This window comes from Myxocyprinus asiaticus, chromosome 25 (genome assembly GCF_019703515.2).
Source record: "Myxocyprinus asiaticus isolate MX2 ecotype Aquarium Trade chromosome 25, UBuf_Myxa_2, whole genome shotgun sequence".
NCBI lineage: Eukaryota > Metazoa > Chordata > Actinopteri > Cypriniformes > Catostomidae > Myxocyprinus > Myxocyprinus asiaticus.
Genome location: NC_059368.1, coordinates 8,195,631 through 8,222,028, shown reverse-complemented (window position 1 = coordinate 8,222,028; position 26,398 = coordinate 8,195,631). Strand labels below are relative to the sequence as shown.

General features: G+C 37.6%; 1 protein-coding gene across 6 annotated transcripts; it reads left to right on the top strand.

Annotated features, from left to right (window-relative positions):
- The first annotated feature begins 240 nt into the window (after window positions 1–240).
- Window positions 241–25,441, top strand: LOC127416040 (DNA helicase MCM9-like). Of its 6 annotated transcripts, none has more exons than XM_051655134.1 (13): window positions 241–308; window positions 746–1,071; window positions 7,607–7,923; window positions 8,495–8,576; window positions 10,908–11,108; window positions 11,346–11,471; window positions 11,600–11,719; window positions 12,445–12,619; window positions 14,423–14,625; window positions 15,501–15,704; window positions 21,313–21,395; window positions 21,491–21,636; window positions 22,856–25,441. In XM_051655134.1, exons 2-13 carry the CDS (start codon window positions 759–761, stop codon window positions 24,267–24,269), a joined length of 3,384 nt encoding a protein of 1,127 aa, XP_051511094.1. In that variant the 5' UTR covers window positions 241–308; window positions 746–758; the 3' UTR covers window positions 24,270–25,441. The 6 variants fall into 6 exon arrangements, 4 of the variants coding, with proteins under 4 accessions (XP_051511094.1, XP_051511092.1, XP_051511095.1 ...); XR_007893028.1 differs by having other exon boundaries at window positions 248–308; window positions 691–1,071; window positions 21,463–21,636; window positions 22,856–22,994; XM_051655132.1 differs by having other exon boundaries at window positions 248–308; window positions 691–1,071.
- Window positions 25,442–26,398: the final 957 nt, after the last annotated feature.

The following is a 26,398-nucleotide window of genomic DNA, read 5'->3' as shown; positions in this document are numbered from 1 at the left end:
AAAAAAAGGGGTGTTGCTGTTTGACGTAATCCAAACATTTCAGTAGAGTGATTCAAGGCATAAAATAATAAGGCATACAAAAATGACAATTAAGTATTTGTATAATTTTATACATAGTTAAAATAATTGTTTTTTTGGGGGGGGGATGGAACATTTTTCTGTACTCGAACAAAAGCATTTGTCAACACGTACCCCCCTACAATGCAGGAAGTTAACGAATTCGCGCCAAATCCGAAAGCAGACAGGAAGAAAAACAGCCACGAATCTCGGTGTTGTTATTGTGGATGAGCGCTGAATATTATCTATCGGTATGTCAAACAGTCTGCTGTGCTGTACCAGAAATGCTCTTTATTGTACATTTATAGCCTACTACTTATGTAGCATGTAGTAGTTTGCGCTAGTGAGCAAGCAAGCACAAAAATAACATGTTTTTGTATTGTCAGTGAAAGTTCCGATGAATATTACTCACATCCAAGCCTTGGTTGTTTTCATGATAGCGCATAAAATTCAAAATGTAGTTTCATATTTAAAGTATAACGTCATAATTGCATTTATTTCATATTTCTATATTCAAAATATAATATTTAAAACATCAGTCTCATAACGTTATTTATGCAATTGTTATTGCTGTGTAAATGCATTTATGCCACTTCTGAGCAGCATTAAACAGTCTGTGTAAATACATTTCAGATGCAGCTTCTGTGCGCCTTTGTAGACTGATCCGGTTCAATCTTTACTCAATCAGTCTTCAAATCAACATGATGCTCAGTCCAGATCAGGTATCCTTGATAGGACTCGTGTTTGAGAGCTATGTGATGGAGCACCATAAGAACGACATCCTTCAGATCTTACAGGAGGCCAGTGAAGATGCTCACTATCCTGTTGTAGTGAATGCCATGACCTTATTCGAGGATAATATGGAGGTTGGAGAGTGTTTCAATGCCTTCCCCAGCCAGGTGCTGCCTATATTTGACAATGCCTTGCAGAGAGCGGCCCAGGCCATATCTCAGGCTTCTCCCTCAGTGCAGGAGAGTTTCAGGCTCAAACATAATCTGCATGTTCGTATTTCAGGTAAGCAGCTATACATCCACTCTCATACATAACTGGCACCTGTACCAGGGCTTAACAATAAGGACTTTAGTTTAGATTTGTAGTTGCTTTACCAAAAGCAATGGGGGAGGGGTGGTCATAAAGAAGGTATCATAAATACATATATTTATATACTTAATTTAACACTCTTTACAAATAAAAGCAACAACAAATAGATTTTTGTAATTAAATATTATATTCTTAAATATAAAGTATTATATATAATACTTTATAAGTCATTATTTGTACAGTATCTCTATATAAACATATTATTAGTTAATGTATATTCAAATAGTATATAAATACATATATACTACATATAAATATTATATGCTATTTGCCGGTACTATGCAGTAAACAATGTATGTTCAAATAAAAATGTAGGCAAGGCAAGTCTATTTATAGAGCACATTTCATACATAGTGGTAATTCAAATGGCTTTATTGTATAGGAAACGTAAAGATATAGTAGCATTTAAAATCATTTAAGAAATAAATACTAAAAATAAAATTTTCATGTAATGAAACTGTGATTCTTACATTTTCATAGTTGCGTGTTCGTAACCTTTAGTCATTTTTAACTACTTTAAAACTGACAGTCACTCTAAAACGCACAATTCATCTGTCTGCAGTAGCCTTTTATGCTTGTCTATTGTTTAAATATAAAGATCTATATGTTAAATATATATATATATATATATATATACTATATCTTTAACACTGTGCTGCTGTGTAGAAGTAAATGCACCAAAAAAAATAGCCCTTTTTTAGGGTTAACATTTAAATTTCATAACAAATTTCCATCAGATTGAACTGTGTAATTTTTAACTAAATTAAATGAATAAAACTTTAATATATATATATATATAGAGAGAGAGAGAGAGATAGATGTCTTTTTTTTTTTTGTAAAAGATTACTCTATTTTGTTATGAAATTAAAATCTTAAACATGTTTTTTTAAGTATAAAATGTTTATTAAATGTTGAAAGTAGCACCAAGGTTTCCGGGAAACACTGCAGAGTATAAAATGACAATAAAACTGACATTGATAAAGTATATAATAAATAATCTATCCACTCATAAAAAATAGGTATTTGAGAGTTTTTGCCCTGTCAGTGAGGCCGTTCTGTGTGTATATTGCATGGTATCTAGAGTGTATGGTACAAATGTTAAAACACAACAGAATACAGAACTATTAGGGCCAAAGTTTTTTTGCGTGCCGCTACGTCCCGTGCACAGTGTGCGACGCAAATGTAGTTATCAGCACGGTGTGTGTGTACTTTCCGCGTGCAACTCTGTTTTTCTACAAACATGGATCGTGTCTGCATATGCACATCTTATTTACATGCGGCTGCCATTGACAGTACTAAAGAGTATTGCAAATCAGTCATAGTGTCATGCTTCAAATGCGTCCATACACGTCCGGCTCGCGGTCAGAAGAGCCATTCATATGGGTGACAGTTCTCATTGTGTAACTGCTAAAAGTCCCTGTTGGATCTTTGGTGCCATTAAGCCCCTGAGTGCCTCAGCCTGTCTGTTTCATTTGCTCTCGCAGGCTTGCGGCCTATTAGTTTGTCAATGCAACACCGAGGCTGTTTCCCTCAACAAGCAATTAGTCCGCAGCACACCATGGCAGACGTTTGTCCCACCGTGAACTATCACGCTCGCTTCCTCTGATCTGGTGTCATATAGCCTGTGCACAATAAGCTGATCTGTTCTCCCTGTAACAACAGTCTCATTGTGTATCAGGATGTTGGCTCACAAAAAGCAGGAGAGAAATCGAATGAAGCTTTGAGACGGTGGTTAGGTGTGAATAAAAACACTGCTTGATGTAACAACAACATGAGTAGCAGCTCAGCAGGATGTGTATTGATCTGGATGCGAGGAGAGAGGACGTCTCATCTGAGACTCTCTGAGGTCAGACTCATGGGCTGCCTGAGAAAAGAACAGCTCAGTGAAAAGTAAATGAAGCTTTAAAGGAATAGTTCACCCAAATATGACATGGCATTATATATGGCATTTACTCAACCTCATGATGTTCAAAACCTGTATGACTTACTTTTTTCCGTGAAAAAACAAAAGGAGAAATTTTGAAAACTGTATTGGTCGCTCTTTTCCATGCAATTACAATGAATGGGGATTGGAGCCTTCCAAGCTTCAAAAATGACACAAAAGTGCATTAAAAATCATTAAAGTGGTCAATGCAATTTGTGCGCTATATTTTAAGTCCTCTGAAGTCATACAATAGATTAATGTGACAAACCGATCAAAATTTAAGCCATTATTTACTGAAAATCTTGACTTCCACCCTAGCTCTCCTTGGCAGAGATGGAGCAATCTCCGATTTGTGAATAAATCATTCTTTTGAGTCAGATCTTTTCAATTAATCGTTAATGTGGTTAAAAAAACCTAGTCTAAATGATTTGTTTATGAATAAGACTGGTCCAGTTCTCCTTCATCTCGTTAACAAAGACTATCTCGACTTAATGATTCGACTGCAGAGATTCTCAAGTTAACAGCTTACTGGAGGGGTCTCTTTCTCACCTAAAGCTATCAAATGGCTTCAGAAGACTTGGAATATAGGCCAAGAGTTGTATGGACTACTTTGACACTTTTGTGGAGCTTTTGTGACATTTTTGAAGCTTAAAGGCTCCAGGCCCACTTTTGTAAATACATGAAAAGGTTGCTGCTCCAAGGAATATATACAGGATTTTTAATTCATTTTATCGTCCACAAACGGTGCGGGACAAGTTACTCGTAGAAGTTTAGTACCAACGTAGCATTATGGTGGCAACTTCTTTTGTGCAAGATCGCGCCACTTACATGTTCTTCAAAAAACGTAAAAATCTGTTTTGCTGGATTTCTAAGAATACATCCAGAGAAAATCCATGTAAATGTTATCAGTCTCTATACTGATGTGGCCAAGACTCAGACTGCCTTAGGGAGTGTGTCAGCAATTATCAGCTGACTGACCTTTCCTGTCCCCTGGATGCTTTATCCCATTTGCCTTTGTGGACAGAGGAGAGTTATAAATAGCCAGAGTACAGACTCCACTCATGGATCCAACGTGCTATGAATATGAAAAGGAATCTGAAAATAGGACACATTGTCATAAAAATTGCATAAACCATTGGCCATATCACTATAAAGAACCATAGCATGTGTCTGGACTTTTCATGCTTTGTTGAAGGTCATTTGTGAGTAAAAGTTTGTGTCCAAGTGACATTTTAGTAAACCTGTTGATTGACATGTTCTCTTAGGAGCTGCCTGAATATAATGTCATAAATAATCGTCATAATAATAGTAATTACTAACATTATTATTACTGGCAGTGCAATACTGCATATATTTGAGCGTGTTGTTTACATGCATAATCAAACGAAGGGATGTCAATTTTCAGACATTTTCATAATCGATCATCGTGGAAATTAACGATCAATTAATCGATTCATCGTTAACGTTAAAATCACGAAACGACTACCATGCTGACTACCACACCTGGAGTCGCAAGTTCAAATCCAGGGCGTGCTGAGTGACTCCAGTCAGGCTTCCTAAGCAACCAATTGGCCTGGTTGCTAGGGTGGGTAGAGGTTGGGTTAACCTTCTCGTGGTCGCTTTAATGTGGTTCTCGCTCTCAGTGGGGTGTGTGGTAAGTTTTGCGTGGATGCCGTGGAGAATAGCGTGAAGCCTCCACACGCGCTATGTCTCCGTGGTAACACACTCAACAAGCCACATGATAAGATACACGGATTGACGGTCTCAGACCCGTCCTCCGCCACCCGGATTGAGGCGAGTCACTACGCCACCACGAGAACTTAGAGCACATTGGGAATTGGGCATGCCAAATTGGGGAGAAAAGGGGAGGGGGAAAAAAAAATCGCAAAATGCATAAGGAGGACTCCAAATAATATGTGCATGTAGCCAATTGTTTAAATATAATTTACATTAATACACTTAAGGAATGCAAGTATTGGCATTTTCCACTTAAAATATTCTTAGTTCAGTGTATTTTAATACATTTAGCCAGTGTTTATTATGAATTTGTGAATTGTTTAATTACTGTTAATTAATTAGGCTACTGTTAAAAATAACTTGTATACAAGGTATATAACTTATGCATATTTGAGTTCATTAAAACTTCACGTTGTGGATCGTGGAATATTTCAGACCTTTGGACTTCTTTTTTTAGTTGAAATTAAGTTAAATCACAACACACTGCTTAACATACACAGTACTTAACATACCGTTTCTAAGGTGACGATGGTGAGACCCTCATGCTTTCCGGCAATTGCTGTCGTAATTGTAGGTTGGGATGAAACAAGGAGATCAGCAGTGCTGATTTAAAGAGAAATGTTCTAACACTGTTTACAATACATTGAGCACAAATCATCTTGCATCTGTGCGTCTTCTTCTGTGAACCAGATAATGACATGCAGCCCGCAAGCGCCCTCTAGTGGCGGATGACTGTATAGACAGTCTAATCAGCGTCTGCTGGCTTGATTTCAGAACACATTTATCCTAAAATTAATTAATCGATAAGCTTAATCTATCAAATTATTAGCGACAATCAATCGATTTTCGATAAATCATTAACATCCCTAATACAAATACGAATATGCACAGACACGGTCCACATTTCTAGAAAAACTGGGCTGCACGCAGACAGTATGCTCGTACTGTGCTGATGACCAAATTTGCATTACGCACTGTGAGCGAGACACAGATGCACGTGAAAAGCAATTTACTTTGGCCTTAATAGTTGTGCATTATTATCACACACACATACAGTATAATACATTACATAAAATATCTGTCCTAGTCATATAAAAGCAGAAATAGTTGATGTTAGCATGAAATACTTTTGTGCAGTTGACAGTATGACATGCTATACTCTATCTAAAGCTATTTTAAACTGCATTTTGCTTTTTATTTTGTAATTATTAGTACTCTGTTTATGCAGTTTTATGACTTAATGTTAATTGAGAGACTGCATGAAAACCTGTACTGTACTAAAAATTCATGTCACATTGCAGGAAAGTAAAAAGTAAAAAAGGTGATACAAATTGATGAAAATGGTAACCAGTTACAGGACTCAAGATATACACTTTCCCTTATCCATTCTTATAAATTTAAACCTAAAATATTGATGTTGATTTAAATCCATGGACATGTTACGCGTCAATATAGTTCTCTTTCTGAAGAGGTGTGATGTACCTGTATTATGAAGGAAGACATTCATCAGAGGTGTTAATCTGCTCATCTGAACACTGACACACATGGGTGGAATACAAAAGTAGTTTTACATGCCATGTAGGCTATGGAGGCATGTGTTTGATCCCTGATGTATGTGGGATGGATTGCATTGCATTGTGTAGAAGCCAAGTGCTTCTCTCTCGCGTGCTCCAGGAGACAATTGCCGTCACCTGTAATTACACGCTCTTCATCTGTTGCCCTGCAGACATGACTCATTGCAATGAACACAATTTACCCAAACTGGGTTTCTCCACAGCCACTTTGTTCTGCGATCTGTCTCTGGTTACAGGGGAATAGAGAAAATCAAAGCATGTTTCATTGCCTAAGTAACTTTGACACTTTTGATACTTTTATGTTTTTATGATGCAACTGTGTCTCATATGCTGGTCTTTAACATGTCCCAGGCCAGATCATATTCAGAAATTGAATGTGCTCTGAGTTGATTTATTATGCAAGAAGCTGTAACTACTCTTTCATTCATTAAAAAATTAATATGCAGCGACATCTAGCTGCAGGAGACCTTGTGCTCTAAAAACAGGCACTAGTGGAACAACACTGACACTTAGTGGTTAACATGATAGTGAAGTTTTCCTTCAAGAGGAGTAGATCACCAAAACTATGAAAATATAAAATATAATAGTCATCATTTTACTTACCCATGTTGTTCCAAACATTTATGACTTTCTTCTGAAGAACAGGAAAGAATAGGTTTAGCAGAATGTTCACACTGATCTTTCCATACATATAAAGTGAATGGGGACGGACATAGTCAAGCTCCAAAAAGGACAAAAATAGCATAATTAAAGCATCATAAAAGTGGTCCATATGGTTTGTACACTATGTTCCAATTCTCTTGAGTCATATGCTAGGACTGTGTGAGGAGCAGACTGGATTTTAAGTCATTACTTGAATGAAATCTTCCCCTCTGCCGTAGCTCTAATTTTTGCATACTGATTTGGAATATAGTGCATGAGTCATATGGACCACTTTTATGGTGCTTTTTTGTCCTTTTTGGAGCTTAATTGCCATTGAATGGAAAAGAGCATGGTGAACATTCAGACTTCAATCTCTTTTTGTGGTCTATGGAAGAAAGAAAAGTTATACATGTTTTTGATGACAGTTGAGGTTGAGAAAATGATTTTTTTAAAAAAAAGAGTAATTTTAATTCTTGAGTCCTAGAAATTCCTACTCTGTCTAATCATTATTAATGCAACTTTGCCTATGTCGAAACTAGACCTTATTTACTGATTTACTAAATGTTTGCAGGTTTACCTATGTGTCCCGAACTAACCAGAGATCACATTCCTAAAGCCAGAGACGTGGGTCACTTCCTGTCAGTCACGGGCACGGTCATCCGTACCAGTGTGACTAAAGTATTGGAGTACGAGAGAGACTACATGTGCAATAAGTGCAGACATGTGTTCTCAGTGCAGGCTGACTTTGAGCAGTTTTACACCTTCATTCCCCCCACCAGCTGCACCAGTGAAAACGGCTGCAACTCGTTCAAATTCACTTGCCTGTCTGGGAGTGACGCCCCTCCGGCCGCATGCAAGGACTACCAGGAGATAAAAATCCAAGAGCAGGTGAGATGTTAAAGGGATGGTTCACCCAAAAATGAGAATTCTCTTAGTTTACTAACCCTCATGCCATCCCAGATGTGTATGACTTTCTTTCTTCAGCAGAACACAAACGAAGAGTTTTAGAAAAATATCTCAGCTCTGTAGGTCCATACAATGCAAGTAAATGGTGATCAGACCTTTGTAGCTCCAAAAATCACATAAAGAAAACATATTTATATATAGAACAATATTAATTCCTTTTTTACTTTAAATCTCCACTTTAACTTTCTCTTTTACACCACATGCCACTTTCAGATGTGAAAAAAGGGACTTCAATTTTGATATGTTTAGTCATTTAGCAAACCTTTTTACCCAAAGTGATAATTGATTCTCCTTTTTGGCACTTAAACCTACAAACCGTCAGGATACAAACTCAAATCACTTACCACTAACGCCACTAAATAAGATATTATTGCCGACACCACTTTGAGAACAATTTGAGAACACACTAAAGAATTGAATTAGATTATTTAAGTGCAGTCTGAACATTGACTTGACATTGACAACTTACTGACTAATTGATCTCCACCAACAGGTGCAAAAACTGTCAGTAGGTAGTATTCCTCGCTCCATGCTCATCATCCTGGAAGACGACCTAGTGGACAGCTGCAAATCAGGTGAATGTTGTTAAAAAGTCTGTAGTTGTTTATTTAGCTCTGTATCTCCTGAGTTTTGCACTTTAGCGCAGGGCAAATTTCTGCAGCAAACATGTTATTTCGCCCGTTCCTGGGCGTCTTATTTATGGTCTGTAAACTACTTTAAGACACAGTGTGTTAAATTGTTAAAATTCCTCACACATGAATGCTTGCTTAAACAGCCAGCATTTTTTTGTTATTACCTCCCATGTGCTTCTAAGCTACAGTTGTGCTCAAATGTTTGCATACCCTGGCAGAAATTTTGAAATTTTGGCATTGATTTTGAAAATATGACTGATCATGCAAAAAAACAGTCTTTTATTTAAGGATAGTGATCATATGAAGCCATTTATCATCACATAGTTGTTTGGCTCCTTTTTAAATCATAATGATAACAGAAGTCACCCAAATGGCCCTAATCAAAAGTTTACATAACCTTGAATGTTTGGCCTTGTTACATACACACAAGGTGACACACACACAGGTTTAAATGGCAATTAAAGATTAATTTCCCACACCTATGGCTTTTTAAATTGTAATTAGTGCCTGTGTATAAATAGCCAATGGGTTTATTAGCTCTCACGTGGATGCACTGAGCAGGCTAGATACTGAGCCATGGGAAGCAGAAAAGAACTGTCAAAAGATCTGCTTAACAAGGTAATGGAACTTTATAAAAATGGAAAAGGATATAAAAAGATTTCCAAAGCCTTGAAATTGCTAGTCAGTACTGTTCAGTCACTTATTAAGAAGTGGAAAATTCGGGGATCTCTTGATACCAAGTGAAGGTCAGGTAGACCAAGAAAGATTTCAGCCACAACTGCCAGAAGAATTGTTCGGGATACAAAGAAAAACCCACAGGTAACCTCAGGTGAAATACAGGCTGCTCTGGAAAAAGACGGTGTGGCTGTTTCAAGGAGCACAATATGACAATACTTGAAAAAAAATGAGCTGCATGGTCGAGTTGCCAGAAGGAAGCCTTTACTGCGCCAATGCCACAAAAAAGCCCGGTTTCAATATGCCCGACAACACCTTGACACGCCTCACAGCTTCTGGCACACTGTAATTTGGAGTGACGAGACCAAAATAGAGCTTTATGGTCGCAACCATAAGCGCTATGTTTGGAGAGGGGTCAACAAGGCCTATAGTGAAAAGAATACCATCCCCACTGTGAAGCATGGTGGTGGCTCACTGATGTTTTGGGGGTGTGTGAGCTCTACAGGCACGGGGAATCTTGTGAAAATTGATGGCAAGATGAATGTAGCATGTTATCAGAAAATACTGGTAGACAATTTGCATTCTTCTGCACGAAAGCTGCGTGTGGGACGCTCTTGGACTTTCCAGCATGACAATGACCCTAAGCACAAGGCCAAGTTGACCCTCCAGTGATTACAGCAGAAAAAGGTGAAGGTTCTGGAGTGGCCATCACAGTCTCCTGACCGTATTATCATCGAGCCACCCTGGGGAGATCTCAAACATGCGGTTCATGCAAGACGACCAAAGACTTTGCATGACCTGGAGGCATTTTGCCAAGACGAATGGGCAGCTATACCACCTGCAAGAATTTTGTCATAGAAAACTATTACAAAAAATTGCACGCTGTCATTGATGCTAAAGGGGGCAATACACAGTATTGAGAACTAAGGGTATGCAGACTTTTGAACAGGGATCAATTCATTTTTTTCTTTGTTGCCATGTTTTGTTTTATGATTGTGCCATTCTGTTATAACCTACAGTTGAATATGAATCCCATAAGAAATAAAAGAAATGTGTTTTGCCTGCTCACTCATGTTTTCTTTAAAAATGACACATATATTACCAATTCTCCAAGGGTATGCAAACTTTTGAGAACAACTGTATAATAACATTGATTTTATTAGTGCCAAGCTCATTTATCCATATTACATTTAAATAAAGAGCATATATAAAACATATTTGGCGAAATATAGAATTTTGGAAAAATCTGTTGCAGAACATAACTGATGAATGTTACCATATTGTGATATTATATAATATGAAATCTATTATATATGACATTGTTCTTAAGTTACATAAATTAATTTTATAACCATAAAAAAAGCACTGTTGAGCTGTGTGACATAGGTTCATAATTTTCCATTTCAATTGGTAACCTATAGTTTTATGTGACATCATACATGTAGTTTATTTATCATATGAATATGATTCTAGAGAGTGCATGATTTTTCAAACACAATGTGTTTGCTTAACCTTTTCACAGACAATAATAGTACAATCCCTAGGGCAGCAGCATAATGTCTTTATCTCTCATGCTATGATATAATGTGTTTGTCACAGGTGATGACATCACAGTGTATGGAGTTGTGTGCCAGCGCTGGAAGCCGTTGTATCAGGATTGTCGCTGTGATGTGGAGATTGTGCTGAAAGCGAATTATATTGAGGTCAATAATGAGCAGTCCACCACTGCATTGGTGCTGGAAGAAATTCAGAAGGAATTTGAAGAATTCTGGGAGAGTCACAAACATGACCCCATTGCCGGTATGTAGTTTATATTGTGTCTCTTGAAAGTGGAAAATACAGAATCTTGGTAAGTTTGTAGTACAGAATAAATAGAGAGATAAAGTTTGTTGTTGGCTTGATAAAGCCTGGCCTGAAAGTTTAAAAAAGTTTTAAACGTTTGAGGACAGATTGAGCGAGTGAGTTTACAGCATTCACTGTGGTTGACAAAGTACAAAGCATAAAATCTCGTTCTCTCTCTCTCTCTTCATTCTGAAGGCAGGAACCAGATCTTGATGAGTCTGTGCCCTCAGGTGTTTGGCATGTATGTCGTCAAGCTGGCTGTTGCTATGGTTTTGGCAGGTGGGGTTCAGAGAATAGATGCTTCTGGAACCAAGGTGAGAGGTATGTGTTCACACACCACTTAATGGGCAGTCTGATGTTTTGGCTTATCATGAAACGAAGTTTAGAGGTACACTTGAAAATGTATTGTTTTTTGTGAATATATAGTGAAATATATGTGCTCAATGTAGGGGAGTCTCATCTGCTGCTAGTGGGCGATCCAGGGACTGGAAAGTCACAGTTTCTAAAGTATGCTGCAAAGATAACACCACGCTCTGTTCTCACGGCAGGAATCGGATCTACAAATGCAGGTGCCACACATTCTCCTTAACCACTCACATTTTATTTACTTTCTTAAAGCAATATTCAGGGTTCAATACAAGTTAAGCTCAATTGACAGCATTTGTGGCATAATGTTGATGAACACCAAAATTAAGTTAGACTAGTCCCTCCTTTTAAAAAAATAAAAATATGGGTTGCAGTGAGGCACTTACAATGGAAGTGAATGAGGCCAATCCTTAAATATTAAAATACTCACTGTTTTAAAAGTATAGCCACAAAATTTAACAATATGCATGTTAACATGATTTTACTGTTATATCACTTATGTACCTTTTTCTATGTAAAGTTATAGCCAATTTTACAACTTTGTAGGTTTTTTTTTTTATATATATATATTTTCTTTTTTGTTCATATGTCATATTAAAACTATCGTTTCAAAATCCCACCACATAATGTTATAAATCAAAATGTATGCTTTAAGATGTGGTGGAATTTGTTAATTCATAAAAAATTATCAAAATGACAGAATTCTCCTGTGGTGCATTTATATCCAGTGTTTGACATTGTTAGTAGACAAAATAAAGGAACGAGTGAGAGTATGAAAAGTTTGTTATAAGATAATTTATTATCTAAAAGTTAACAGGGCCAAAACTGTCTGTAGTAGAAGACACCCTTATGTATGTATTGTTGCAAATAATGCAGTGTGGTGAGTTGGATTTGTCTGTTGTATGTAAACATTCAAATTGTACATCAGGTCTGACGGTGGCAGCTGTGAAGGACTCTGGAGAATGGCACCTGGAGGCAGGAGCTCTGGTTCTCTCTGATGGAGGTCTGTGCTGCATCGATGAATTCAGCAGCATTAAAGAGCACGACCGCACCAGCATCCATGAAGCCATGGAGCAACAAACAATCAGTGTGGCCAAAGCCGGGTAAGTGCTGAGGGACATAATGTTTTCCATCTTATATACTCAGTAGAAGATTGCAGTAGATATTCTAGATCAGTGGTTCTCAACGGAGGCGTTCAAAGATTGCCAGGGGACACTGAGAACAAATTAGAAGAGAGGGGAGCAGGGGTCTGGGTAGCTCAGTGGTAAAAGACGCTGGCTACCATCCCTGGAGTTCGCTAGTTCAAATCCCAGAGCGTGCTGAGTGACTCCAGCCAACTCTCCTAAGCAACTAGGGAGGGTAAAGTCACCTGGGGTAACCTCCTCGTGGTCGCTATAATGTGGTTCGTTCTCGGTGGGGCGCGTGGTGAGTTGAGCGCGGATGCCGCGGTGGATGGCGTGAAGCCTTCACACGTGCTATGTCTCCGTGGCAACGCGCCACGTGATAAGATGCGCGGGTTCATGGTCTCAGACGCGGAGGCAACTGGGATTCATCCTCCGCCACCCGGATTGAGGCGAATCACTATGTGACCACGAGGACTTAAGAGCGCACTGGGAATTGGGCATTCCAAATTGGGCGAAAACGAAAAAAAAAAAAAAAACAACAAAAAAAAAGGAGAGGGGAGCGTTAGGTCACAAATGGAGGCGGGGGTTTATCAGTCATATATCAAATCGATCGCCAACTTCGTCTTTGCATAAAAACATCTATCTAGACTCGGAATATTAGCCTACCAGTTCTCCATTATACGGGTTACACATTTGTACCCGTTCATACACATTGGTTCATCTGATTCTGAACTGAAGTCTCGCGACGCATCTGAAGTATCTGGTTTTGCAGTGTCAAATACACAGGTGGAGTCACAACCTCCACTAATGCACCTGTATGGCTCTGTAGTTGGATCCGGCTCAATTGACAGAGCTGGTGTGTTTTTACTCCCAGACCAGTTCAAGCTCTTAATCGCACAGCGCTGCAAGAACCAGTGAAGCAAGGCGTTAGACGTGGAAACCATTTGAATTCGGAACAGAATTCTACATCACCACCCTTGAATTTACTAACTGTACTTTAGGAAGAAATAGATTGATAATAAATATTATCATATCACTACTTCAGCTCTATTAAATTTGTAATAGGCAACATAGGGGAGCGAGGGAATATCATTCATTTTTGTTACAACTTATAAATGTTTATATTTTGCATTTAGTGTTTTTAAATGTGTTTAGGCCTACAGTTTATAATTACAAAAAATGCTATAGTTTGTTTTATAGAAATCAAGTTACATCTAACCATGGTAGTGAAAATCCATATTCCATGTGCTTACTATGGTCTTGTTACAAATAACACAGTTAAAACTAAACAAAAAAAAAACTATGGTACATTTTACCATACATGAAAAAAAAAATTAAGATGAAAAATAAATGCATAAATCCTAAAAAAAAAAAAAAAAAAAAAAAAAATGTGCTAAAATATTTGTTTGAGTGTATGTAAACATAAATGGTTTTGTTTGCCTTCAGAAATTCCTCAAAAAAGGTTGAGAACCACTGTTCTAGATGTATGTATTGGTATTGTCATAAATCAAAAATGCAGTGACATGCAGTATAAAGAGGACAGTCATATAGAATTATAGTTAAGAGTCAAAGGTAATCACCCATGGTGGTTTTGGGTGCAACATTGCTCCCTGAAGGGTTCAAAATGGCTTTTAATCATGTACACCCGAATCAGAGGGTAAAACAGTCAGTTAATCTCCTTCCCTGAATAGCCACTTAAGTTCAGTATCTCTCCATTTGATCACAAATCTCAAGTGTTACATGAGCTGATATTAATTAAAGTCCCATTTTCTTCTCTTCTAGAATGGTGTGCAAACTAGACACAAGGACCACCATCCTGGCAGCCACGAACCCAAAGGGGCAGTATGACCCTAATGTGTCTGTTTCAGTGAATGTGGCTCTGGCTAGCCCACTACTGAGTCGCTTTGACCTGGTACTGGTTCTGCTGGACACCAAGAACCCAGAGTGGGACAAAATCATCTCCACCTTCATCCTACAGAATAAAGGTTTGGCCTAAAGAATAGTCTTTTGTTTTGTAAATACGCATCATTTCATATGAATTTTTTCCATTTTTTTTTTCCACTTTTATTGATAGAGAAGACAAGACATGATGAAGAGGGGAAGTATGAAGTGTGCTAAACAAAAGCCTGTGTTATACAACCACTAGGCCACGCCTCCAAAATGTTCTTTATCATTATTTTATTTATTTTATTTTTTATTCTTACCTGTAAATATTTTAGCATATTTTATAACTTAGTATTTTTATATATATATATATATATATATATATATATAATTTGCAGTGGCCCCAAAAAGTATACAGTACATCTATTGCTTTAAAATTTGAAACCCAATAAAACTTTTTTTTTGTGAAATGATTTGCTTGAAATGTGTGCTTGTTCTCTCTTTAATAAATGATTTATAAATATTTTTTTTTTGGTGGTGGTGGTTTGTTGTCTAATGCAGAGGCATTGACAATTTTTTTGAAATATGGCTTAAAGGAATATTTTTTTTTTACCACTAAAAACATTGAAAAGTCTCGCGTGAACACACATTTTTGCTGTAAATGACATAATCTGATGTGTAACTGGATTAGACATCCCCTATCATATCAGCTCCATTGTTCATTCCTCCCCCATTGGATTTCTTGCTAGTTCAGCCTTTGTTATTATGCCAAGTGATGTCACTTTCATAGGAAAATTTGTCCCCGCAGGGGCCGGATCGCCCCTCATTTGCCAGTTATCTCTGAAGTCTCTTTGATACAGAGTAGAAGTTAATGGTAAAGCCTTGACATTTGTTGCATATTTATAAAATATTCATCTTAAGGCCTCTCTTTCACTCTGTCTTTTCAATTTTCTTCCCCCTTGTGTTTCTCCCCCAGGAGCTCCAAGCGAGTCTTCATGTTTATGGAGTATGGAGAAGATGAGGGCATATTTCTGCTTCATAAAGAGCCTTCAGCCTCGTGTAACACAGGAAGCAAACACCATCCTGAGCCGCTACTATCAGCTGCAGAGACAGAGTGACAGTCGAAATGCTGCCCGCACCACCATCCGCATGCTGGAGAGTCTCAGCCGCCTCGCTGAGGGTCAGACTAACACATACTGTATCATTCACTCCCTGACCTCCTTTCCTTTGGTTTCTGTCAAATATTTTATTTCCCATCCTTTGAAGGGCTTATATTATACATTTTTATTTCCATTTATAATTGTATTATCCCCTCAATAGATCAAAGACAGTTTGATTCCGCATGATATGAACCTTTAACAATACTGCAAAAAAAAACTTACTAAGTAATTTTGTCTTGTTTTCCAGTAAAAATATCTAAACATCCTTAAAACAAGAAGCATTTTCGTGAGCAGCAAAATGACATCAAATCAAAGCGTTATGCCTAAAAACAAGAAAAAAATATTTACCAATGGTGTATGAAAAATAGACATTCCCAAATAGTTTTTTTTTTCTTGTTTTTAAGCATGCATCTCTGAATTCAAATTAATTTTAAAAAAATGTAAATATTTTGTGAGATTTCTCAGAAAACTAGATTCTTTTCTGCCTAATTCCCAGTGCGCTCTAGGTCGTCATGGCGGCGTAGTGACTCGCCTCAATCCGGGTGGCAGAGGACGAATCTCAGTTGCCTCTGTGTCTGAGACAGTCAATCTGCGCATCGTATCACGTGGCTTGTTGAGCGCGTTACCACGGAGACCTAGCGCATGTGGAGGCTTCACGCTATTCTCCGCGGCATCCACACACAACTCACCGCGCACCCTACCGAGAGCGATAACCACATTATAGCAACCATGAGGAGGTTAAACCAACTTGACTCTACCCTCCCTAGCAACCGGGCCAATTGGTTGCTTAGGAAGCCTGACTGGAGTCACTCAGCATGCCCTGGACTCGAACATGCGATTCCAGATGTGGTAGTCAGCGTCTTTACTTGCTGAGCAACCCAGGCCCACAGAAAACTAGATTTAATATCATGTAGTTTGTAGATGTGTCTTGTTTTAAAGTTGGTTAGATATTTCTACTGGAAAATGAAACAAAAATACAAAAAAAGATTTTCTGCTGTGAACTTGTGACCCTCATAACCAACCACAAAATGTAACTGATTTGACCATTTCAAAATTGCAACTATAAATATAAATATAACACTAGAGATGGTGAAATAACTGTTTACATAATCCTGTTTAGTTTGACTAATGTATTATCATATATTATTAAATATGTAATGATTATTTACAGTAAAAAAATATATATATATATATATATATATATATATATATATATATATATATATATATATATATATATATATATATATATATATATGGCCCCTGCGGTTCCTCTAAGACACACTGGGGAGCAGCAGATCACAGTTTTAAAATCCACTTTACACAGATAAAATGTCACTTACTCATTACAGCTTTTGTCAGAGGATAAATGTTTCTCTTTTTAATCATTACTTTAGATTCGTCATTAGGAATTATCAACAACATCCTTATTATAACAATCTTATCTTGACCTTTAAGTTTCTGTTGTTCTGTTCTACGGCTGTAGTACCTGCTTCAGTTTATTGTCTGTTTTGAAGTCTTGGCAGCTGTTAAATGCAGATTTCCATTCATTGTCACTGTTTTTCTATGTACTGGTAAACATGCTAGATGAATGTCTTTGAACGATGCGACACATCCTGCTGTTTTCCACAGCGTCAGTGCATGACCACTACACTTTTTGGACGCCATATCAGGTTAAAAAGAATGGCGACTTTTAACTCTCCTTAAGTCTTATGAAGCTGCACCCTCCTTTTGTCCTCCTTCATTTTTGACCCTTATTGAAAACCATTATAAATGAGTAAATTACTGATTAGTGTACAATGCCACAGAAGACAGATGAAAAAATTAAGAAACCATTGCAAAATTATCAGTTTCTCTGGATTTATTATTTATGGGTATGTGTTTGAGTAAAATGAATATTTTGGTTTTATTCTATGAACTACTGACAACATTTCTCCCAAATTCCAAATAAACATATTGTCATTTAGAGCATTTATTTGCAGAAAATGACAACTGGTCAAAATAACAAAAATGATGCAGTGTTTACAGACCTCGAATAATGCAAAGAAAACAAGTTCATATTCATTTTCCAACAACACAATACTGATGTTTTAACTTGGGCAGAGTTCAGAAATCAATATTTGGTGGAATAACCCTGATTTTCAATCACAGCTTTCATGCGTCATGCTCTATGAGTCTTTCATATTGATGTTTGGTGACTTTTGGCCATCCATCTTCCTTTTGATCACATTCCAGAGGTTTTCAATGGGGTTCAGGTCTGGAGTTTGGGCTGGCCATGACAGGGTCTTGATCTGGTGGTCCTCCATCCACACCTTGATTGACCTGGCTGTGTGGCAGGAAGCATTGTCCTGCTGGAAAAAACAATCGTCAGAGTTGGGGAACATTGTCAGAGCAGAAGGAAGCAAGTTTTCTTCCAATATAACCTTGTACGTGGCTTGATTCATGTGTCCTTCACAAAGGCGAATCTGCCCGATTCCAGCCTTGCTGAAGCACCCCCAGATCATCACCGATCCTCCACCAAATCTAACACCCTGTCATGGCCAGCCCAATCTCCAGACCTGAACCCCATTGAAAACCTCTGGAATGTGATCAAGAGGAAGATGGATGGCCACAAGCCATCAAACAAAGCTGAGCTGCTTGAATTTTTGCTCCAGGAATGGCATAAAATTACCCAACAGCAATGTGAAAGACTGGTAGAGAGCATGCCAAGACGCAAGAAAGCTGTGATTGAAAATCAGGGTTATTCCACCAAATATTGATTTCTGAACTCTGCCCAAGTTAAAACATTAGTATTGTGTTGTTGAAAAATGAATATGAACTTTTCTTTGCATTATTTGAGATCTGAAAACACTGCATCTTTTTTGTTATTTTGACCAGTTGTCATTTTCTGCAAATAAATGTTCTAAATGACAATATTTTATTTGGAATTTGGGAGAAATGTTGTCAGTACTTTATAGAATAAAAGAAAAATGTTCATTTTACTCAAACACATACCTATAAATAGTAAATCTATAGAAAACGAAAATTTATTTTTTCCAGAGGTGTGTGTGTGTATATATATATATACATACATGCATACATACAGTGGATATAAAAAGTCTACACACCCTTGTTAATACAGCAGGTTTTTGTGATGTAAAAAATGAAACAAAGATAAATCCTATCAGACTTGTTGCACCTTTAATGTAAAAATTACAACCTATGCAATGCCACTGAAAACCAAATTGACACATTTCAGAGAAAGAAAAAAAAAAAGAATAACAACTGCATAAGTGTGCACATCCTTTTATAATTGGGTATGTGGCTGTGTTCAGAATCAACCAGTCATAAAGCTTTTATCTTGTAGGATTTTTCTGACATCTTCTTGGCTGCATGTTACTACAAGAGCCATGGGCCACAAAGAGCTTACAAAGCATCAACGGGATCTCATTGTTGAAAGGTATCGCTCAGGTGAGGGCTACAAAAAAATGTCCAAGGCATTAGATATACCATGGAACACAGTGAAGACAGTCATCAGCAAGTGGAGAAAGTATGGCACAACAATGACATTATCAAGAACAGGACGTCCCTCCAAAATTGATGAGGACAAAGAGAAAACTGGTCAGGGAGGCCTACAGCAACATTAAAGGAGCTGCAGCTCTTTCTGGCAAGTACTGGTTGCTCCCTACATGTGACAACTATCTCCCATATTCTTCATCTGTCTGGGCTATGGGGCAGGGTGGCAAGACCAAGGCTTTTCTGATGAAAAAAAAACAACCAAGCCTGGCAAAAACCTATATTCTGTCTCCCAAAACCATGTGGAAAAATGTGTTCTGGTCTGATGAGACCAAGATTGAACTTTTCGCCCAAAATTGTGAAAGGTATGTTTGGCACAAGAACAACACAGCACATCAGCAAAAGAACACCATACCCACGGTGAAGCATGGTGTTGGCAGCATCATGCTTTGGGGCTGCTTTTCTTCAGCTGGTACTGGAGCTTTAGTGAAGGTGGAGGGAATCATGAATAGCTCCAAGTACCAGTCAGTTTTGGCACAGAACCTTCTGGCGTCTGCTAGAAAGTTGAAAATGAAGAGATCTTTCACTTTTCATCATGACAATGATCCAAAGCACACATCCAAATCAACAAAAGGTTAATGTTTTGGAATGGCCCGGCCAGAGCCCAGACCTGAATCCTATAGAAAATCTGTGGGGGGACCTGAAGAGGGCCATACACAGGAGATGCCCTCGCAATTTGACAGATCTGGAACATTTTTGCAAAGAAGAGTGGGAAAATATTCCCAATCAAGATGTGCCAAGATGTTTTGTTTTTTTTTCTCTGAAATGTCACTTTGGTTTTCAGTGGCATTGCATAGGTTTAAATTTTTACATTAAAGTGCAAAAATTCTGATATGATTTATTTGTTTAATTTTTTACACCACAAAAACCTGCTGTTTTAACTGGGGTGTGTAGACTTTTTATATCCACTGTATGTATGTATGTGTTATATATACAGTATATATATATATATATATATATATATATATATATATATATATATATATATATATATATACACACGTGTGTGTGTGTGTGTGTGTGTGTGTGTGTTTAAAAACTTTGCAAACAAGGATGTCTCAATTTATGTTTACTGTATCACTTTTGGCATTTTATATCTCAACTATATTACAACAATTTCTAATTTATTCTGCTTGTATAAAATCAACAGAGTACATTAGAGTTCAAATTTTAGTACATATCTATTTCACAAATGAATCTCTGTAGCCTTTTCCAGCAGTTAAAATGGTGCCACGTCCATTGCAATAAATCCATTCCTCCCCAATGATGTAAAACAATGTGTTGCAGTATTACAGGGGTTTAGGAAGATGCAGTAATAGTTATTGTGCCATCTAATGTTTTAAGAGAAAATTATATGTTTAATATGTCTTTTTAATTGGGGGGCCTTTACCCTCTGTGTACCCTATCGTATAAAATCATGTTGGGAAACTTATTTGCTAACATATTAACTGTTCAAAACAGTAAAAGATTATCTCTGTTTATGTGGACTATGCATGTGTGCAAAAACCCCATTTAAGACGAAAGTATGCAATTTGTGGGAAAGATGCCGCACCCAGTGCAGCAGGTGGGGAACCCACCAAGGCCATTATGGGGCTAGGGGATAAATCTGGGAAAATTAGAAATATTTTTAGGTCAAATTTGATTCATAGATGTACAAAAATCTATTTAAAGCTGTATAACATCCAGAAAGTCAGAAGGTGAAAGGTCACAACTGGTATGTCCCATATGGGTCAAAATTGACCCGTTAAGACAATGGAAGGAACAATTTGTTTTAAATTGTTATTTCTCTGTAACTGTTATATACAAAAATACTTTTTCTTTTGTTTGTTTTGATGGTCTTGACCAAGTCACAACGTTTGGTTCCAGTACTAAAAACTATGCAGTATTTTTAATGTATTCTGTTCCGGGTCAGAAATAACTCTAAGATAATAGGAGAGTTAAAACATGCATGCATTTTGTTCTGTTCTATGCACTGAATCTAGCTTTCTTAGTGCAATGATGCATTCAGTCTGAACAGCCCTCCAGTATTGCTGCTCTGTCACTGATCTCAGTGACTTTTTCTCTTTGTTACAGCTCACGCAAGACTGATGTTCAGAGAGATGGTGACAGTAGAAGATGCTGTTGTTGTCGTTTCTGTTATGGAGTGTTCTATGCAGGTACTTTTAATAGCCACTTTGACATCACGTAATCAGCCTGAAGTTTAAAAGCATTCTTAGGAAGTAGGTATGTTTTGTTTTGTTTTTTTCCACAGGGGGGCGCCCTGCTTGGAAATGTGAATGCTTTGCACACCTCTTTTCCTGATAACCCCTGTGAGCAGTATAAAACACAGTGCGAGATCGTGTTAGAGCGTCTGGGATTGACCGATATCCTATATAAAGAACTCCAAAGGCTCTCAAGGTAAATTAAAATGAAATGTTAAATTAAATTTTATTTAATTAGTAATATATAATATTTGCAGTGGCACAAAAAAGCATTTTGACACTTAAGCCACACTTATAGTAAACATGTACGAATGTCATTGCATTAGATTGCAAAATATCAAAACAAGTGGCATCCACAGACAAATGATGCTAGACATTTTTTTTAGAATTAACTTCTCTTTTCTAAAAAATTTTTGCAATTACTTACTGTACATATATCAGCTGAACTTAAGGTGATCTTTAGTGGATGTATGAAGTCATTCACCCTCAAGTTTATTCTTAAATACTTAATATTTAATATTTTATACATCAAAATATACCTTTAGTCTTGTTATATCATTTAACACTTAAACATTATGTGAAATGTCTTGTAAAGTGTGCTTGTGCTATCTATCTTTAAAACAAATAACTTTTGTTTACATATTTTAAGTAATGCAGTGACATCCATATATTTTTAAGTGTGTCTTAAAGGAATAGTTCACCCAAAAATGAAAATTCTCTCATCATTTACTCACCCTCATGCCATCCCTGTTGTGTATGACTTTCTTCAGCAGAACACAAAAAAAATGTTTTCAAAAAAATATCTCCGCTCTGTAGGTCCTCACAATGCAAATGAATGGTGATTAAACTTTTGTAGCTCCAAAACTCACATAAAAGAAACATAGATGTTTTCCATAAGACTCCAGTGGTTAAATCCATATCTTCAGAAGCTATTTAATAGGTGTGGGTGAGAAACAGATCAAAATGTAAGTCCTTTTTTTACTCTAAATCTCCACTTTCACTTTCACATCTGAAAGTGAAAGTTAAAGTGGAGATTTAGAGTAAAAAATGACTTAAATGTTCTGTTTCTCACACCCATTATATCGCTCCTGAAGGTATTGATTTAACCACTGGAGTCTTAAGGATTATTTATCTGTTTCCTTGTGATTTTTGGAGCTACAAAGGTCTGATCACCATTCACTTGCATTGTGAGGACCTATAGAGCTGAGATATTTTCTAAATATCTTTGTGTTTTGCAGAAAAAAAGAAAGTCATACACATCAAGGATGTCATGAGGGGTGAGTAAATGATAAAATAATTTTCATTTTTGGGTGAACTATCCCTTTACTATGCTTTTTTTTTTGCTGCCACTGTAGAAGTTTAAAAGCACACTGAATAAAAACTTTCCCAAACTGGCCTTTCATGTACCTCTTTAGGCTACAGAACACAAAATCGGACTCCCCTAAAGGGCCCAAGCCACATAGTGGCCTAACCAACAAGAGTTTGGCTGGTGAAAATCTCAATAAGGAGTCAGACCCAGGCCTGGACTGGTTCCACTCCTTATCCAGTCCTACCCGTAACGGCTCCATAGTTCACACCTCCCCCATCATTATTACCTCCACTCAGAACACCACAGCGACACGTGGCACGATGGTGTTGCCTAGCAACAGCCGTTCTGTGCACCGCGATCATCCAGCTTGGGCGAATGATAGGGATATATCTGTGGAAGAGGCAGAAATGCCCTCTTCTGTAGTGGAGAGGGGTTCCAAAAAGCTCAGAGGCAAAAGACTGAAAGAGATGAAAATGTTTCTTCTTCAGAGCGAGGACAAGAACATTCAGGAGAGAGTTTTTGGAGATGATTTAGAGAAAATGTTCTCCCCAGACACAATGCCTACCCACAGTACTCCCATAACGAGGAGAAGACCGTCTAAAAGAAAAAGCACAGCCATCGGTCCACCTGAAATAGCCGAGGAACCTGATTTCAGAGCTGAGAGTGGGGAGAATTTACACTGCACACTCACAAACTTTACCTTCAAGCCCAGAGAGAGAATGACTCATGCAGATCAGTCAGTTGGAACAACCAAATCAGGTGTCCCCCCGAAAGATTCCCATATTCTTGTCCCAGAAAAAAAGCAAGCCTCTAAGGAGAATCAGAACTCGCATGTGCCAGAAGAGGGCAGCAGTTCCACTAAGAAACTGCGGCTAGGACTTCAAAATAAAACCAAAGATCTTTCCTCAAAGGTTTCCAATGGGGAGACTACAGCTCATAAAGGAATATTTGAGGACGTAGAACATCAGCAGCAGCTGCTGCCAAGGCTTGACAACCTTCCTTCAGGTGAGAGTAACACTAATAAACCTCCACAATCCTCGCCAAAGCCAGACCACCCAAAGACTAAAGTTGCTAACTCCACCTTGGCCAAACTTTCCGGATTCTCCTTTATTGCTTCAGCTGAGGAAAAGTCTGGAGAAAAACCTCCAACCCCAGCTCCAGCCATGGCAAAAGTGGTTGTAAACCCCACTACAAATAAAGTGCCAACAAGCGCACAAGTAGAAATCACAAACACCGTTTCAGCGGCACAAATAATTGGGTCAAAGGAAAACACAACTGCACAGACAAGGAAAAATATAACCAAAGATGCAAACAAAGACAGGTCCACCACACCGCAGACAACCAACACAAGGACAGAATCCTTCAGTAGAAAGGGACAAGCTGGACAGAACGGCATGGATCCAGAGAAGAGGAGATGTTTTCAAATGGGTTCCGGCGGCTCAGCAGGACTCCTTAAAGGTCTTTCTTTGTTCAGTTTGTCTGTCATAGACGATGAAGATTTAGACATTGACTGGGACTGAGTGCAACAAGAGATGTTTGCTAGCTGTGTATGTAATCTGAAATTATGTTTGTCTTTCTTTGTTTTTGCTTTTAATTGTAAAGTATTGCGTCGTAATGATGTACAATGCCAGACAGCTCGGCAAAGTTACAAACAGCACATTAAAGACTGTCTCTATATTTTGGTGTGTTTCAGTAAACATCAGTTGCATTTTTATGTCTGCTTTTGTATTCATTTTTTAAGTTTATATAAAGAGTTCTTTATAACTTTAAAGGGGTTTGTTCACCCAAAAATGAAATCTCGCCCTCATGTTGTTCCTAACCTGTATGACTTTCTTGGAACACAAAAAGAGCTTTTAGACAGTATGTTAGTCTCAGTCAGCATTCACTTCCATTGCCTCTTTTTTTTTTTTTTTTCTTTTTTTCCTTACAATGAAAGTGAATGGTGACTGAGGCTAGTATTCTGCCTAAAGGAATAGTTCACCCAAAAAAGAAAATTCTCTCATTTACTCACCCTCATGCCATCACATGTGTATGACTTTCTTCTGCTGAACACAAATAAAGATTTTAAGAAGAATATTTCAGCTCCTGAAAAAAAAAAAAAAGCAAACATCTGGGCCACATTGAGGCACTTACAATGGAAGTGAATGGGGCCAATCTGTAACGTTAAAATACACACTGTTTCAGAAGTATATCCATAAGATGTAAACAATATTCATATTAACGTGATTTTATTGTGTTAAAATCGCTTACTAGCCTTTTCTGTGTCAAGTTAAATCCAATTTTACAACTTTGTTGTTGTGATGACATAAAACCGTAAACCCTGTAATCCCCCCAAAACAACAATTTAAACACCTTTACAATTCTAATAATGCACAAGGTATAACAGAGTTATGTAAGTGCTTTTATAAAATTATACGCTTCACATTTCTGCCTTTTAAACCCTCCAAAAATTGGCCCCATTCAAGTCCATTGTAAGTGCCTCACTGTAATCTCGATTTGTGCTTATTTTAAAGAATGGGAGGGACAAGATTAAATACATTTTTGTGGAAATCAGCATTATGCTACAAATGTAGTCGATTGAGCTTAACTTGTATAAAACCTAAACTATTCCTCCAACCCTTAGTTTTTGTTACTGTTCCTTTAAGTCTTCTACATGCAAATTACCTCTGTTATAAGAAGAAGAAGCCTTTATTCTGTCACACATTATACATTTTGCATATATACAGTGAAATTATTTTTGTTTTGTTTGTTTTTTTATTTTTTTCACATATCCCAGCTAAGCTGGGGTCAGAGTGCAGGGTCAGCCATGATACGGTGCCCCTGGAGTAGATAGGGTCAAGGTTCTTGCTCAAGGGCCCAACAGTGGCATCTTGGCGGTGCTGGGGCTTGAACCTTCTGGTCAGTTACCCAGAGCCTTAACCGCTGAGCCACCACTGCCCCCTATGATTGGCTGAACAATGGCGCTGCATAGGATGATAAGTAAATGTGAACTGAAATAAATTAATCTTGTCATAGATGTGATGTAAAAACCATGACGATTTCTAAATGACCCATGTTTGTAGCTTATTTTTCATATATGATCTGAGTGGACTGGGGAGGGAGCGTTGTAAAAGAGTACATATACGTTGGACATTGAGCATTTATTTTAGAAGGGCAAAGTAATCTGCTTTTCTTTTATAAAACTTTTATGAACATTTTAAGGCATGTCCCCTTTAAATAAGGAATCCATTCTAGGCACATATGGATTAATATTAATGCAAGATAATTAGGCTGGTTACATATTAGCATAACTGCCTTGTAATGATATGTTGTCAAACAATAGTAGGCCATTTAAAATAAAGTTGGGCTAAATGGCATTCAGCCTGTGCATAGTCAAACAAGCGTAAACACTGTTTTAAGCTTAGCGAATGTTGTTATAGATGTTTTCAGGCTTGAACAGTTCACCTCTTGGGAATGGCGAATGACACCATGGTGAAGTAGGACTGTCTGGTATGAATGGACTGACAAGTCAATTAAAAATACTGGGAAAAACAGAAGACGTGTAAATGGCAGTTTTTATTTTCTTCTTCCCAAGCCAAAAAACTGTAGGTGCAAAAGTAACAAAACGGAGGAAAAAATGATTAGTCCAAAAAAAAAAAAATATATATAT